Source organism: Triticum dicoccoides, chromosome 1A (assembly GCF_002162155.2).
Source record: "Triticum dicoccoides isolate Atlit2015 ecotype Zavitan chromosome 1A, WEW_v2.0, whole genome shotgun sequence".
Lineage (NCBI taxonomy): Eukaryota > Viridiplantae > Streptophyta > Magnoliopsida > Poales > Poaceae > Triticum > Triticum dicoccoides.
This window is the reverse complement of record NC_041380.1, coordinates 501,426,567-501,443,540: the sequence shown is the minus strand read 5'-3', so window position 1 is coordinate 501,443,540 and position 16,974 is coordinate 501,426,567. Positions and strand designations below refer to the sequence as shown.

Genomic DNA, 16,974 nt, shown 5'->3' with positions numbered 1-16,974 from the left:
TCAGAAAAAAGAAAAAAATCCGTGGGACCAAGGCGACTAGAGATCGGCCTGAAAAATAGCATTGGTAGTTATAGCACGGCGTCTATTACTAGAGGGAATAATGCGTACACACATGCATGCAGTGCTTCCACCCCGGGTACACACATGCATGCACTCCATAGTAGTATAGTACATGGAGAGAAAATTGTGGACTTGATTGCGGTTACCACACCCTAATTAATTGAGCATTAAACCAAACGCGTCTAAAGTCTCTCTGGTGGTGGTACATTGAGAGAAATGCATCATAATGAAGCACGCCCTGTAAACTGTGACGGAGGGTGGAGTAGTATGAAGGTGCAAAACCAAGTACGCGTACTACTGCGCTTGGCTCTTCGCCCCTTCATGAAGTCGAACAATGATGGTACTCCGCATGTTGGGTACTACAGTCTAGGACTTTGCCTTTGACAATCTGACACCAAATGGACTGATGCATGTCCACCGAGGGTAGGTTGCATTAGTCAAAAGGCGTAAGCGAGCTTCACCTTGTCCTGCAAGCTTCTCCTTGTTCTGCGAGTTGACGGGACACACCAAAAAGTAGTGCTAGTCCATACTCCCTCCTTTCTGGTTAATATGGCTTAATCTTTTTTGCAGGTAAATGGGAGAGCTTTATTCATATATAAGCATTCTTAGGATGATCAGCCAAGACACTGATCACTAGGAAGCGAGGTACCCCGCAAAAAAGAAGTAGGAAGCGAGGTGTTTCATCAAGCCAGCTCTCGGCCACATTCAAAGTGCAGCAAGCACGGTTCACACGAAGATGCGCCGCAAGGTTTGCTAACCTGATTACATGATGAATAACAAAAAAAGAGGAAATATTACTGAGCACTACTATTTGTAACAGGATATGATCCAGAATTAAGCGAGAATTGCGGCGAGTGTTCCATGCAATCAACTTCCATTATCACATGCGAAAACCCTCGAAGAGAACCAAATGTGTTGAAGATTGCTTTATCACATTTTAAAATTATAATAAGAGTGCAGACGCTCCTCCATCCGGTTCCTAGTACTATTATAGTACGTACCTTTATGGACTATAGTAGTACTAGTAAACTTTGCGCTTGACTGTTTGGGAAGTCGAACAATAATAGCACTAGTAGTATAGTGTATGCTTCTGGCAATCTGACACCAAATTAACTGTTGCATGTCCACCGCCTGAGCGAGGGAGGGCTTGCATTAGTCAAAAGTTTCTCCTTGTCCTGCGAGCCACCGCACGCAAGCTTCTCCCGTCCTGCAACCTTCTCCTTGTTCGGCAAGTTGACGGGACACAGCAAAGTAATGCTAGTCCATGCTGCCTCCTCTCCGGTTAATATGGCTTAATTTCAAACAAGATAAATACACTATCTGTCACTGTATATTTGTAAAAATATGGTCAATGGACTTCATAATACGCTCATTGCGCTCAATATATATATTTTCTGGTGTTCATACGGTCACTAGCTCACCCTGACTGAGTATGTGTGTGCATGCACGTGTAGGTTGAGCACTTGAGCGTGACCGTGTGTGTTCCATCGTGTGCTCGGACATGCATGCATTAGGGCGTCGCGCGCGTTTTTGCGTGCATGTGTACGTGTGACTGTTGCATACACGTAGGGGGAGTATGTGTAGGGGCCACTAAGGAGCAGTCAAATCACACAGTAAGTTAGTCAGAAGAAGCAACCATCATTTCACTCTTGAATGACACGTACGCAATATAAAATGGTTGATATGGAGAGAAAAATAAAACCACTATATATACACTAGCAGGAGCCTAAGCTACAAGCCTGCTTGCTTAGGTTGCTCTCTTCACAAGCATAGAACGACGGGCCTAATCCCGCAGCTGGGGGAAGGAAACAATGTTCTGCGTAGACGCGGTCGACATCGGCAAGGGAGAAAACCCACAGTCGATGCGTCCCAATCGGGGGTCACTGTGGTATGGGCCGATGCCGCGTCCCAACTGCCCTTCTAGCTACAGCCCGACGTCCTAGGTAGTCCATCTTCCTTTTGGAGCCGGCTTGCTCCACTGCCGTAGCTCCATCTCCATGTCGATCTTTCTCTACTTCTATCGGCTTCTATTTGTGATGAGTTTATGTCTCATGAACTAGTGCCAGTACTATTATTCTAATCACACTTCTTCAATATCTTTGCCATCAGGGATGCTCAGGTCGATTTTAGTGGAACTGCACAAAAGCATCGTATGATCTGAGGGTGCCAGCCGTCTTTCCTTCCCGACATGGAAAGTGCTATGGAACAAGAGGTACCCGAAGGTGGGGAACCAAAGAGTGATGCTTCTATTGTTGCTGACATTCTCACTAAAGAATCTCCCTCTAGCACATTCCTTCGACAGGTTCTACCTGGCCAGGAAATTAAATCATGTTTAGGGTTTAGGGTTTAAGTCATAGTGACCCCATCAGTAGTTTTTCTATGGTACACACTCTCACAACTTTTTTCTTCAGTTGTGAAGTAAATATTGGCTATGATCTGTGAATCATTGAGATGCATCAGCATGCATGTTAGTTTTCCTTTGTATTTGATGGAATGTTGTAACGGGGAAACCTTGGAATAGGAATGAAAATGGAGTGGAAAAGTTTCTGTTTTTCCGGAGAAAAAATGGAAACGGAGAGAAACCAACGTTTCGTTCCGTTGGATCGCGCCATCGAGAAAAACCAACGTTTAAATCACGTATGTCGTGTTCATGTCTCACCCTCCTCCATGGCTCGATCCCACACGGTCGCTCGGCATGCCACTCACCGCAAACCGAGTAGTATACCATAACTTTCCCGCCTGCTTGTCGATGGATCACGCCATGGAGTACTAGCACTACTGGAAGAGATTGATGAGTTGGGGGAGGACAGCTAGCTATAGAACGGACTCCCAAGAACTTACTACTGGAAGAGATCGTGCATGTTGTAGCCGACTATTGCGACCTTTGAACGTGGAGCAGCCGCGTGCACCCGAATGCGGCGCGGGCGACACTCTCTCGGCCGGCGCGTCGCAATCAATGCCGTTGCCAGTGAGAGGTCGCGTCCGCTCTGGCCGGGCATGAATGCGACACTGACCGTTTCGAGCGGGAAGCACGCGCGGGTGATGAAGAGGGTTCGGGTTGGTCAGGACCGGCCGTGGCAGCAGTCCGGACGTGCGCAAACAAGAGATGTTGTACGTTAATATTGCTGTGTATATAATTAACAACATAAATAATGTGCCAGTTGGACAAATATGATTAGAGATGGAAATGGAATTTTAGAGAAACATGGATATGCATGTCTATGTCTATGTGTGTGTGCGCGACGACTCTCGCGACCTGGAAGCGGGAGCGTGTTTTTGATCGAGTTTTGTTTCTTGGTACGTTAGAAAATCAGTTTGTCTAATTCACATCTAGATGTTATTTAAGGATATCACATCTAAGCTCCCACAAGTATATAATGTAGCAACAAGAAACAAAAAAAACTAGGAAAAGACCACAAACAGAGTGGACATCAACTTATATGTGACATAACTATGTCACATCTAGATGTGTCCTAGACAAACCCTTAAAAAATTGTCCGCCAGTTTTCGTTTCTTTTTTCCGGGAACACGCGTATTCTATTTAAAACCACTGCTATAGAGAGATTAGGAGCATCTTCTTGAGGTTCCTCTGATGTTCTGTAATTTTCCCTTTGTAGGAGATACGAAGCTTAGCAGATAAAATCAGCTTGCAAGTTCCAGATTTAGATGATATTATGGAAAAATTGAACAGTGCCGGTTATATTGTACATAAAGGACAAAACATATACCAGGTATTGTCTCATAAAACTTCTTGACGGCAAGAAGTTTTGATGCATACATTAGATGGTTATATCCTGGTGTCGTGCTGATTATTGATTATGAGTTTATGACTGGCAGGCTCGTGATGAGCCCTCCACTGAGAATCTAAACTTATTGTCTGTGAAACAGATATTGACCTCATCATGTTCACGGACCCAGCCAACAAGATCAAGATGGTGAGTTCTCTTACACCCTACATGAAAACATGGGAGTTTGGTGTTGGTATTATGCTAAATCTTATATCTGTGCCACACGTTAACGTTGATTAACAGTTACTTTGGGTCAATGTCCAACACTTGCCATTGTAGTGACAAGATAACTATTCAAAGGTTTCCTCTTCTTTGCTGCCGATTCATGATAGTTTTTTTTTCTGGCAGATGTAGGGAGGATGCGTTTTGCAACTCATATGGACCGTTATGTACAGTATAGTCATGTGATGGTCTAATTTAATGTGCGGATAGCTCTGATAATGCTGTTTATCGTAGCAGCTGTAGCTGATAGTGACAAAAATAGTATCCTTCCTAGTTCCAGCATGTTAAAGAAACATCCTGTTCTCGTTAAAGAATCGTCTATGTCCTGGACATTGGTGATCATGAATGCTGATTCTTTATGTGAAAGAAACATAGTGGTTTTTTTTTGCGGGGAGGAAACTTAGTGCTTCTATGAGACTTGGAATGGAAATAGCCCCTTAGGGCTGAGAAATAGCAAACCCGCTTTGCTTACGGTAATGTTTTTATTTGGATGAACGCAGCAATGCTGCTTCATTTTATATTAAGAGAAAGAGTTACAACAAGTAATTGGGCGGTGATGAAGGTGACCACCAAGGTAGACAAATGTAGGGCTACAGATAACAAGTCCATAGAATCATAGTACCATCAAGGAGGCCTCCATGTTAGCCTCGTCGGTGGTGTCACCACTCTTCTACATTTTGCTCTATGGGAATGTGGGAACGCTGGTGTTTTATCCTACGTCTGTGCTCTATGCTTACCAGCCGAATTGTTTTGTGTGCTATCCATTTTTACAGAGAAAGCAGCCTTTATATTGCTCAATCAATAGGTCTTTTTCAAGCATAGGCAAAAGGTAATTTTAGGGGTCATGGAGCCATATATATCTATAAATGATAATGATGTTGTGCCCGCCCTGTTAGATTCTCTCGGGTAGTGAACAAAGGTTGCTTTTCACAAACTCATTCAACGATCGGTCTTGCTATCAGAGTTGATGTGATGATGTCTACCCAGTTACACCCCATTTGCAGCGCCATGGCCTCTACATCCAAAAAAAAATTCTTATCTTGAGGTGATTGCCTCACACCTTGGGCATGAACTATGAGATGGTTCGGCTGGGGTCGATCGATCTCGCCCATGCTGTTTGATACCAGGTTTCTTCTTCGCAGCAGCTGTTTTGAAGTTAGCAGCCAGGACCCTGAGCAACATAAACAGGCAATTGGGTCGACGGGAGCTTGGAACTTCTCCCCATCAATGTGCCGCCAGCGCCTTGCACCGTTCCACGAAATGGACCACAGCGATCATAATATGTACTGTAGTTCCAGTGATGCTTGTCCTGCCCTATCTGCCGCCAATGCTTCACTTGTTCCGTGTTGGGGCATATCTTTCGTTGCCCATTAGTGGTAGACGCCAATGATGAAAGCAATCAAACTAGTTTCCTCCTCTTATCCTCTTAGGTTGTGCAGAGTTTGCAGTGAGTGAAAAACATAATCAGCTGTTATTTGCACAACTTTTTCAGTGTGAGTTACTACTACAATCGGCAAAACTGCATCCATGTCATTATGGAATTTGCACACACAAAAAAACATGATGCAGAAGCATCGTAGAGGGTAGATAAAACTTGCTATCCAAATTATGGAAACAAAACTCAATAGCGACAGTCAACAGCACACAAGGAACAGAACACATCTCGCTAGTACAACTTCAGGGTACGTATATAGGGATGAAAATGCTAAATGCTCATGGAGCTGGGTTTTTTTTTAAATAAATCGGAAATTACAGTTTCCAGTTTCAAGAAGTTCTAAAAAGATCACACGCGTTCTTACAGATAATTCTTGTGTGTAAATTTTAAAGATGATTAAATTAATGGCGACATCTACACTAGGAAGACAAAATCGTGATTTTGAAAATGGTTTAACAGATTGTGTAGCTCTTCATCGTTAGAACGTGTAGATTTTTCTCAGAATATTTTTGTTAATTGAATATGTGTTATTTGATTATTATTTTAAAGACTCCATGGAGCTCAGAACATTGCTAATTTAGGTGACTTTCAAAAAACAGTCCACTATCTAACATCCAATCTAACCCAACTATCCAATCCAATCCACATTTCAATTGGTATAGATTTTTTTCAGTACTACACTACTGCAAAACTATCTCATCATGCAAAAAATTATTTTTTAAACAAACATTAGCAGCATAACACAGACAATCATAGCACATGAGATAAAAGCAACAATATATATCCAGATCATGGAAACAATACTCTTAATAGCAACTGTTAAGAGAAAGCAACAGCAGAGAAGGAACAAATCTCGCTAGTACAACTTCAGGTTATATAGGACATTGTAAACATAGCAGGCAACTTTCCTCAAACGACCAGAGCCTTACAGTCCATTCCATCCTTGCCTAACAAAAATGCAATCTAAGACCTGGGCTTCTCCTTTTTCTCCTTGAAGAGAGCGAGAAGCGACACACCAGATACCTTGACAACCTTGAACCTGACACCGGGAATATCTCCCACGGCATGACCCTTACGACCGAATCCAGCAATCAGTACCTCGTCCTGAAGCATCCATCAAAGTCAAGAGGTTAGGTTGGTTGCATATAGCAGACATTTCACATATCTGAGCAATGGGTGAGGGGCACATACATTTTCCTCGATGAAGTTCAGGCAACCATCATTGGGCACAAAGGCAGCGATCTTCTTCCCGTTCTTCACCAGCTGGACACGAGCACACTTACGGATGGCAGAGTTAGGCTGCTTGGCCTCAATACCACTGCAGGGGAGCAATTGCACGTTAGTCAGGATTCAAAACATGAGATAAAAACAAGGGAACACAAATCTGCTGTTCAACATACATCTTCTCCAAGACAATGCCCTTGGCATGAGACGATCCAGCAAAGGGTTTCTTCCACTCATTGCCCAAGTGGCTCTTCTTGTACGCCTTGTCAGCCCACCTCTGGTTCCTGCGGTGGGTCTTGAGCTTGCGCCCGGCTCCCATACCACGTGTCTTACTGTGATAAGAATTCACCCATGCTTACATTAGTTAAACATATCTCAAAAGTTAAAGCAGTGTATTATTACCAACTTAACAAGCAACAGGAAAATGTTGAGCAAACTCCAACAACATAACTATTCAAGATGCATAAATAGGATATGTTCATAATGTAATTGGAAGCACAACCAACTACACATGTGAACACATCCCAAAGCAAGTCCTGAAATAAAGAACATGTCACTGAACTGAAGTGGTGCATACTGCATACACATCCATTTGGTACAATCATTTCTCCTTGCATTCTAAACTGGCAAGTAGTTAACATATTAATATATATTGCAATCATGACAGCAAGGAGCTGGACATATTCTAAATCTGAGCAAACTGAAACCAAACTAGAGGCTATAAAGAAACTCGTATTGTATGCTACCATGCACAACTTCCAGGGCCCAATCATCTGAGCAAAGGAATACAGATAACATGGTGGCAACGAATTTATGTTGCTTATGAATATGTTTAGCACTGAAGTTGTATCTGATCAGCACTGGACCGTCAATAAGCTCAGTTTCGTCGCATTGGAACGACGATGTCATCCTCCGACCCCAGTATAAATCAGCCTAAATGGCATGGTTCTACTTGGCACTTGCTAGCCCAAGAACATAGCACAAGAACATCTACATGTCAACTGAACATGTGCATATGTTGCAACCAACTACAGATACACATCTACATATCAACTGAACTTGGACGTATCTACTTGACATATTTTTTTACACAGAACTGAACTTGTGCATATGTGGCAACAAACTACAGATGTGTACACACCCGAAAGCTAGTCCTGAAATAAAGAGCATGTCACTGAACAGAACTGATGCATACTGTGTACATATACATCTGTTCCAACCATTTCATCTCGACTAGCAAATAGCTAACATATTAATCATGTATCGCAATCATAACAAGCAAGGAAGTGGACACAGACACCATAGAGCATCACGAAAACCGAGGTAGATGTCATCTCGCTACCTACACTAAGAACAGGCAAACTGCACCAGCCTAGGGGCTAACAAGGAAGACGTATTGTATGCTACCATGCATAACTTCCACGGCCCAATCATCTGGACAAAGGAATACAGATAACACGGCGGCAACGAATTCATGTCGCTTATGAATATGTTTAGCACTGACGTTGTATCTGATCAGCACTGGACCGTCATTAAGCGAAGTTTCGTCGCATCGGAACTACAATCCCATCATCTAACCCTAGCACAAATCAGCCTAGATCACATGGTACTACTCGGCACTTGCTAGAACAAGAACGCAGCACAAGAGCATCCACACATCAGAGCAAGAACCGGGGAAGCTACGAAGAGACATCTCTTCCCAGGACCGATAGACCAGCGCCGAGAAAGAGCAGGGTACCGCATTAGGATGAAGGAGGAGAAGAGATCTTAGCACGCACCCCATGATGGCGGAGGGAGAGGCCGGGAGATCTCCGGGCGGGCGGCGACGGGAGAGGTCGGGAGATCTCCGGTGGCAGGGGCTTCGCGGGCGACGGCGGCGGCGGCGGCTAGAGGAGTGAGGAGAGGAGACGATGGGGAATATATAGCGGTGGGTGGGCGTTTAGGGTTTGTGTGCGCCGAGATGCGTGCTGGCGTGATGGATCCGATCTGGGTATTCTTTTTCTGCTTCCACCCCCGGATGATACATCTTTTCCACATATAACCCCAAGATGTGCATTTCTCAAAGGGCCGCGTGCACGAGTCAAAGAGCTTTACACGTCCATGCTTGGTGAATTCATTCTGCTCGATTTGTTTGTAGGGTGATGCAAATCGGAGGAGATGGGGTTCACGGCTTTGAACTGTAGCTAGGAGTGCAATTCAAGTTGAGTCGAGCTAGTCCGACTCAACTCGTTTGAGATCATTAAGATAACGAGTTAGCTCGGTTTGATTTGTTAACATAAAGAGCTCAAATTCAAACTTGATTAAACTCGTGTAGCTCGCGAGCAAGCTCATTTAACTCGTTAAGCCCGTTATGAACCTGAATAACAAAATATGCGTATTATGTAAATGGCAACAATCAACAACAACATTGGTGCTTATCTGGTGCCCTTTTGATTAATGGGCTAAACGAGTAACTTGTTAGTTCGGCTTGTTAAACTTGTTTTGTTAACAAGCTCAAATTAAACCTTGACTCTTTAGTCATTGAACTAGACGCATACACGCGCTTTGCCGCGCCGTACTGTACTCTAGAAGTAAGCGTTTTGTTTTGTTGGAAGGCATCTCAACCGCAATATTATCCCATTGTGTAGCAGTTACACTGCCAAATTGCAAGAGAAGGTGAGTCCAAGCATTTGTGGGCTCAACATGTGCCCCTACTCCCGCTCCTGGCTACATCACCTCATCTACACAGATGCTCTGCTTCTGCCGATTTCGGTAGCGCCAAGATTTCAGAAAAAAGTCAATCAGTTGATGCATTCGAAATTGAAATTTGGAGGTAGCAAAGCACACCTGGTAACGCATTTTTCACAGTCCAATAGATATATGAAATAATATAATCTGCTAAATAATTACAACATTTTGTCAAAAACATACATGATTCTGACACAATTTGGTCAAATCCTGGATACACAAAACTTGAGGAATCTAAATGGTAGTATACAACTACCAAAGAGGCCAGTACACTATGCAGCTACTTGTCATGATGAATGTACAAGCCTACCATCAAGAGACAAATGAGTAAGGAGCACAATTATTCAAGTCCGTATTTTATATGGCACCTGAGCTTGCCAATATGAGACCGGAATGGCAGTTGGCATGGATCCGAAATCTCGATAATCTGTATCATGTGACAGATACGAAAGTATCACAAAGATTGTGTCTTGAATGTTGCTCGACCTGTAAAAATAAAAATATGCTCATCCCCATACAATGATACAAACTGAATGTAAATTGGGGCATATCTCGGACAATGAAGTGCGGAATCTCCAGGCTATTCACATTCATAAATCCTGGAAAGAAAATCAAATGTACTTGAGGATGGAATGACTTATGACTTATTTGTTGAAGTAAGAATTTTAGTGTTTTTTTTTTCATGTGCTGAGTGGCGATCATCCATATTCCGAATCTCTTTGAAGTAGAAAAAGTAAATCTTGGTTAGTAAGGAATGCAATGAACTATTAATGGTGAAGAACACTGTAATTCTAAATAATTCTGCAGTTGAGTTAAAAGCGATATAGAGCTAAACGGCTACTACAGAGATGAGCAACATCAATCCTGCACACATCAGGTAAATAAATATATCAGCAAACACATCATATCAAACAATTATAAAGCCTATTGGTCAAAGACAATCAGTTTGCTTAATTTCCTTTGGTCACAGAATGCTCATCTGTAACTGTTGATAGCATATACCATCAAGAACTACACAGGCTAGCCTTAGCATGGCACATTTGTGGAATATCTGACAATAGAATTTGGATATTCTACCTTCCATAGATAAAATGATGTGGCGGCGGCCCGATCTTTCGATGAGAGTGGGGATAATTATCGATTTGGTGGATTTTGACCTTGACGATCCGGCTATACCGTACCCGACGATACGCCTCGACAATCGCTAAACCAATCTCCGATGGTTATTGACCTTGCCGTAGGCACGATCAACCTGAACAACGAGGTTCGAGTTCCTGCAAGCAACCGAAGAACCGGCAAGAACAAAGGTGAATTGCAACTGAAATTGCGGATAATAAACTGATCACACGAACTAGATGAAAAGTTAGGGTTCCACTGTGGATCTGACAAGGCGGTAGTCCTACACGTCTCGTAGATGCGAATTGTAGCGATGGCTAGACAATACAATAAAACCCGAGATCTAAACCTAACAGTAGCTAACTATTTATTAGAGTACGGCCGCCTGCGCGTAGACGAATCCTGGTCGGCTACGACTTGAAAGAAATCAGAATCATGAGCCGGCCCACATGTAGTTTATTTCCTTGTTTAGCTGTTGACGGTGTGGGCTGCACGTGGACGTGGCCTTCTCCGGTCCAGGAAGCCTAATACTCCCTCTCCTCCTTTTGCACTTCAGCACGTATGTGGCTAGGTACCTTCTTGCATGTCAATAGTGTTGCTGCTTGTGGAATCAACGTGCAACATTTTTCATCTTCCATCTGCATGCGGCTTTTCCTCCTTATCTCTCCAACACCTTCGTTCCTGAGTACAAGTAAATCCAAACATGAGTGTAATATAATATTCTCATTAGTTAAATCATATGTACAAAGGAGCGATAGTACCTGGTCATTTATCTGTCTCGCTCGTGCTCTAGTCATAGGTCCAGATGGAATAACTGATGTCGCGGTGGGTGCAACTGTGGCAGAGATGTCCTCATCATCCCCCCCTTCTTGAATCGAAGTCGCCCTCGACGGTACCTCTTCATGCTCTCCCAAATAAGGTTTCAAGTCTGCAACATTAAATGTGGGACTAACCCGAAACTCTGCAGGCAGATCAAGCTTATACGCATTCTCATTAATTTTTTTCTATCACCTTAAAAGGTCCATCTGCACGAGGCATTAATTTTGACTTTCGTAAATCAGGGAAACGGTCTTTTCGCAAATGTAACCATACTAAATCACCTGGTTCAAACACAAGACTTTTCCTACCCTGACTACCAGCAAGTTTATACTTGGCATTCATACGTTCAATATTTTTCTTAGTCATCTCATGCATTTTCAATACGAGCTCAGCACGTTCTTTAGCATCAAGGTTTACCTTCTCCGAAGATGGAATGGGTAATAAATCAATAGGCGCTCGAGGTATAAATCCATAAACAATCTCAAAAGGGCATAACTTTGTGGTAGAATGAACTGAACGATTGTAAGCAAACTCTACATGAGGCAGGCAATCTTCCCACATTTTTAAGTTCTTTTTCAAAACAGCCCTAAGCATAGTAGACAATGTTCGATTAACCACTTCAGTTTGACCATCTGTTTGAGGATGACATGTAGTACTAAATAAAAGCTTAGTCCCCAATTTTGTCCACAACACCCTCCAAAAGTGGCTAAGAAATTTTGTGTCACGATCAGAAACAATTGTATTTGGCACACCATGTAAACGAACTACTTCTCTGAAGAACAAATCAGCAATGTAAGTAGCATCGTCACTTTTATGACAAGGTATAAAATGTGCCATCTTAGAGAATCTATCGACAACAACAAATATACTATCCCTCCCCCGTCGTGTTCTAGGCAGTCCTAATACAAAGTCCATAGATATATCTTCCCAAGGAGTGCTAGGAACAGGAAGAGGCATATATAAACCATGTGGGTTCAACCGTGACTTAGCTTTTTGGCATGTCGTGCAGCGTGCAACATATCTCTCCACATCCCTTCTCATTTTTGGCCAAAAGAAATGACTAGCAAGGATGTCTTCTGTCTTCTTGACGCCAAAATGTCCCATAAGTCCTCCTCCATGCGACTCCTGTAACAACAAAAGACGAATAGAGCTATCTAGGATGCATAGCTTGTTAGCGCGAAAAACAAATCCGTCATTAATGACGAACTTGTTCCAAGTTCTACCCTCTCTGCAATTGAGCAATATATCTTTAAAGTCAACATCATTAGCGTATTGCTCTTTTATAGTTTCAAGTCCAAAAATTTTGAAGTCAAGTTGTGATAACATAGTATAGCGTCTAGACAAGGCATCGGCAATAACATTCTCCTTCCCTTTCTTGTGTTTAATAACATACGGAAAGGATTCAATAAATTCAACCCATTTTGCGTGTCTACGATTAAATTTGCTTTGACTTCTAATATGCTTGAGGGATTCATGATCAGAATGTATGACAAACTCCTTAGGCCATAAATAATGTTGCCATGTCTCCAAAGTCCGAACTAGTGCATAAAGTTCTTTATCATATGTTGAATAATTCAGACTAGGCCCACTGAGCTTTTCACTAAAGTATGCTACTGGTTTTCCTTCTTGCAATAAAACACCACCTAAACCAATGCCGCTAGCATCACATTCTAATTCAAACATCTTATTAAAATCAGGTAATTGCAGCAAAGGGGCGTGTGTAAGCTTATCTTTAAGAATAGTGAAGGCTTCCTCTTGTGCGTCGCTCCAAACAAATGGCACATTTTTCTTTGTGAGATCGTTGAGCGGCGCTGCGATGGTACTAAAATCTTTCACGAACCGCCGGTAGAACCCAGCAAGTCCGAGAAAACTTCGTACCTGTGTGACCGAGTTAGGGGCCGGCCAACTCTGGATCGCTTCAACCTTGGCTCTATCAACTTCAATTCCCTGCGCTGTCACAACATAGCCAAGAAAAGCGACTCGGTCCGTGCAAAAAGTGCACTTCTCGATATTACCAAATAAACGTGCATCACGCAGAGCAAAAAAAAAACAGCACGCAAATGGTCTAAGTGTTCCTCTAGTGATTTGCTATAAATCAAAATATCATCGAAATATACTACCACAAATCGTCCAATAAAAGCTCGCAAAACTTCATTCATTAGTCTCATGAAAGTACTAGGTGCATTAGTCAATCCAAAAGGCATAACTAACCACTCATATAAACCAAATTTAGTTTTGAAAGCAGTTTTCCATTCATCACCTAGTTTCATACGAATTTGATGGTAGCCACTACCCAAGTCCACTTTAGAAAACACAACTGAGCCACTGAGTTCATCAAGCATGTCATCTAATCTAGGAATAGGATGACGATATCGAATTGTAATATTATTGATGGCTCTACAATCAACACACATACGCGAAGTACCATCTTTTTTAGGAACAAGTAAAATTGGTACAGCACATGGACTAAGGGATTCACGAATGTAACCTTTTTCAAGTAGTTCTTGAACTTGTCGCTGAATCTCCTTAGTCTCCTCTGGATTAGTCCGGTACGGCGCACGGTTGGGCAATGAGGCGCCCGGTATCAAGTCAATTTGATGTTCAATTCCTCTCATAGGTGGCAGCCCCGGTGGTACTTCCTTTGGGAAAACATCATGATACTCCTGCAAAAGGTTAGCGACAACAGGAGGCAAAGAAGAAGGCATATCCTCAATTGAAAACAAAACTTCTTTGCAAATAAGAGCATAACATTCATCAGTATGAGCATCTAACTCAAAATTTTCAGCACGTGTAGCTAAGAAAGATACACCTTTCAATTTAATTTCTTTAGATGTGCTAGGATCAGATTGGTGCAGCTTATTAAATTGTGCTAACTCATCAACAACTTTCTGATTTTCAGATTGAGTACGCTCAATATTTGTGTTTCTACTAGCCCTAGCAAGATCATCTTTTAAAATTTGCTCAGGAGACATAGGGTGTAGAATGATTATCTTTCCTTTATGTGTGAGAGTGTACTGATTAGTTCTACCATCATGTAAACATTGTTTATCATATTTCCATGGCCTTCCTAGTAACATAGAACAAGCTTGCATAGGCACAATATCACAATCAATAGTGTCATGGTATGAACCTAAAGAAAAAGGAACTCTCACCATGCGTGTTACCTTTACCTTTCCATCGTCATTAAACCATTGAATGTAGTATGGTTGTGGATGTTGTCGCGAAGGTAGGGAGAGCTTCTCCACCATGTCAATGCTTGCTAAATTGTTACAACTCCCTCCATCAATGATTATGCGAACGGAACGCTCCTTAACGACTCCTTTGATGTGGAAGAGGTTGTGACGTTGATCCTTCTTTGCTTTGACAATCTGAGCACTAAGTACACGATGTGATATAAGACTCATGTACTTATCAGCGTCGTCAGCGGTCACATGTTCTTCCTCTTGCTCCGGTCTTGTGTCATCGTCTTCATGTGTAGCAAGCAAGGCATATGTGTCTTCATCAAAATCACTAGCAGAGTCGTACTCGCCGTCTTCACGAATGATCAATACACGCTTATTAGGACACTCCTTCATGACATGGCCAAATCCCTTGCAAGTGTGGCATTGGATATCCTTTGTTCTTTTGGAGGAAGCGGACGATGACGATGAACTTTTTGTTGGAATTTGTGTAGTACTTTTCAGTGGTGCCGAAGTGTGTGATGCTGAAGTTGATGAAGAAGGCCTCAGTCGAGAGGTTGCAGGTGCTGTTGTAGAGGTGCGAGTGGACGGGGCAGCAGGAGTCCGCGACGCCCATGTGGAAGTACGACCTGCAGAAAAATTAGGACGCAGTCTGGAACGACCCTGCACTTCATGTTCAGCATGTATAGCAAGATGGAATAAACGGGTCATTGAATGATAACCTTTATAAGCAAGTATGTCATAAATTTCTCTATTCAATCCACCCAAGAACCTAGCCATAGCGGCTTCCTCAGTCTCAACTAAACCACAACGTAACATGCCCATTTGCAATTCTTGATAATAGTCTTCCACAGATTTAGATCCTTGGTTCAAGCGTTGTAGTTTATTTAGCAAGTCATGTTCATAATATCCAGGAACAAAACGGTGACGCATTACTGATTTCAAAGCTTCCCAAGTGGCAGGAATATTATTAGGATGTTTACGACAATGTGCTCTCCACCAAATAGAAGCAAAATCACTAAACTCACTAGTTGTAGCCCTAACTCTTTTATCATCAGGAAAATCATGGCAAGCAAATTTTTGATCAACTAGTAATTCCCAGTCAAGATAAACATCTGGATCATATTTCCCATCAAAAGGAGGCATGACAAATTTAATTCTACCCAAAGAATCGTCATGGCCACGTACCTGAGGACGCTGGTGTCGTCCCATACCTTGTTGATTATTGCGTAGTCGACGATGATCACGATCATTGTTATCATTAACTGCATCAGGATCCTCAGAATCACCATCATAGTTGTCATCTTGGATGTCGTCGGCTATCGAGTTGGCGTTGCGAGGACGGGGCTGGTCGACTGCATCGGTGTATGAAAGAGGGTGCCCCGGGTCTCCTGGGAGTACCCGACGAGCTCATTGCAGACCTGTGTTGGTGGCTGGAAGATGCGGAGCGGAAGTGGAGGCGGCACCTAGACGGGCATCCTGGGCATCAAGACATTTCATAATAGATGCAAGTGTTTGGGTGAACGTCTCATTGCTATCCTCGATCGACTTGAGACGCTTATCAAGTGCGCCCTCGAACGATGCGAACTGCTTGGTGTATGCATGCACATCCTCCTCAAGGCGTGCCACCGTGGCTTTCATGTTGTCTTCGTCACCTGCCATGGTTAGGACGGAACAAGAACAAAATCACAAGTATATTGCTCCTACAGTAACTATAGTGAGGCGGTGGAAAATGTCTCTCAACTCTCGAGCAATTACCAAGCTCTTACCAGTTCTTACCGTGCTGCAGTGGTTGTCGGCCGTTGGCGATGTCAAAAAGTGATCAAAAGATTGATATAGCGATTACCAAGGGACCGAACAAGATACGATATAGGAAGTGGAGCTTGGTGAAGGTTTCCTCAACTCACAATATGTGGCACAATTAAGCAAAAAGTAATGCAAGCTAAATAATTGCTCAAACTCCTAACTACTGCTGGCAGTCGACTAGTAAGAGATAAAACAATCTAAGCCTAGATACTGAAACAAGGGAGTGGAAACCGATGAAAATATGAGAGCTCTAAATAGCTAAATATAAGTGAGGTACACGTCTGGAAACAGATGATAAATGGTGAAGTGTCAAGTGCGTAGCAACAAAAGGAAAATCCTCAATGGCAAACAGCCCAAAGCAGATACTAGCCGGCCTGAATTTTGCAACGTTTTTTTTCTATTTTTTTCTATTTTTTTTGAGGCCGGTTGCTAACAGACGTCAGGGACACCGGGGAAAGCTTGCCGCCGTGAATAGTGCCGGGGGAGAGCTTGCCGTCGTGAAACAGTAACCTTGCCGGGGGAAGCTTGCCGCCGTGAACAGTAACCTTGCCGGGGAAAGCTTGCCGCCGTGAACAGTGCCTGCCGGGGAAAGCTTGCC

General features: G+C 42.9%; 1 protein-coding gene and 1 long non-coding RNA gene across 2 annotated transcripts; one reads left to right on the top strand and one right to left on the bottom strand.

Annotated features, from left to right (window-relative positions):
- The first annotated feature begins 3,677 nt into the window (after positions 1–3,677).
- On the top strand, positions 3,678–4,460 carry LOC119308904. Its single transcript, XR_005150344.1, has 3 exons — positions 3,678–3,791; positions 3,949–3,995; positions 4,197–4,460. It is a non-coding gene; the product is annotated as an uncharacterized LOC119308904 (long non-coding RNA).
- Positions 4,461–6,265: 1,805 nt separating this feature from the next.
- On the bottom strand, positions 6,266–8,663 carry LOC119283003 (40S ribosomal protein S23). The gene is made up of 4 exons (XM_037562911.1): positions 8,508–8,663; positions 6,906–7,061; positions 6,697–6,823; positions 6,266–6,609 (listed from the first exon to the last, which is right to left on the bottom strand). The coding sequence occupies exons 1-4, from the start codon at positions 8,510–8,512 to the stop codon at positions 6,469–6,471; spliced, it is 429 nt and encodes a 142-aa protein (XP_037418808.1). The 5' UTR covers positions 8,513–8,663; the 3' UTR covers positions 6,266–6,468.
- Between the last annotated feature and the right edge of the window lie 8,311 nt (positions 8,664–16,974).

What these genes read in the sequence shown, in the direction of transcription:
- LOC119283003 (XM_037562911.1), bottom strand. An exon ending in GGCATTGTCTTGGAGAAGAT is followed by an intron (nt 6,824 to 6,905) that starts GTATGTTGAACA and finishes GCTCCCCTGCAG; the next exon opens with TGGTATTGAGGCCAAGCAGC. An exon ending in TGAACTTCATCGAGGAAAAT is followed by an intron (nt 6,610 to 6,696) that starts GTATGTGCCCCT and finishes TGGATGCTTCAG; the next exon opens with GACGAGGTACTGATTGCTGG.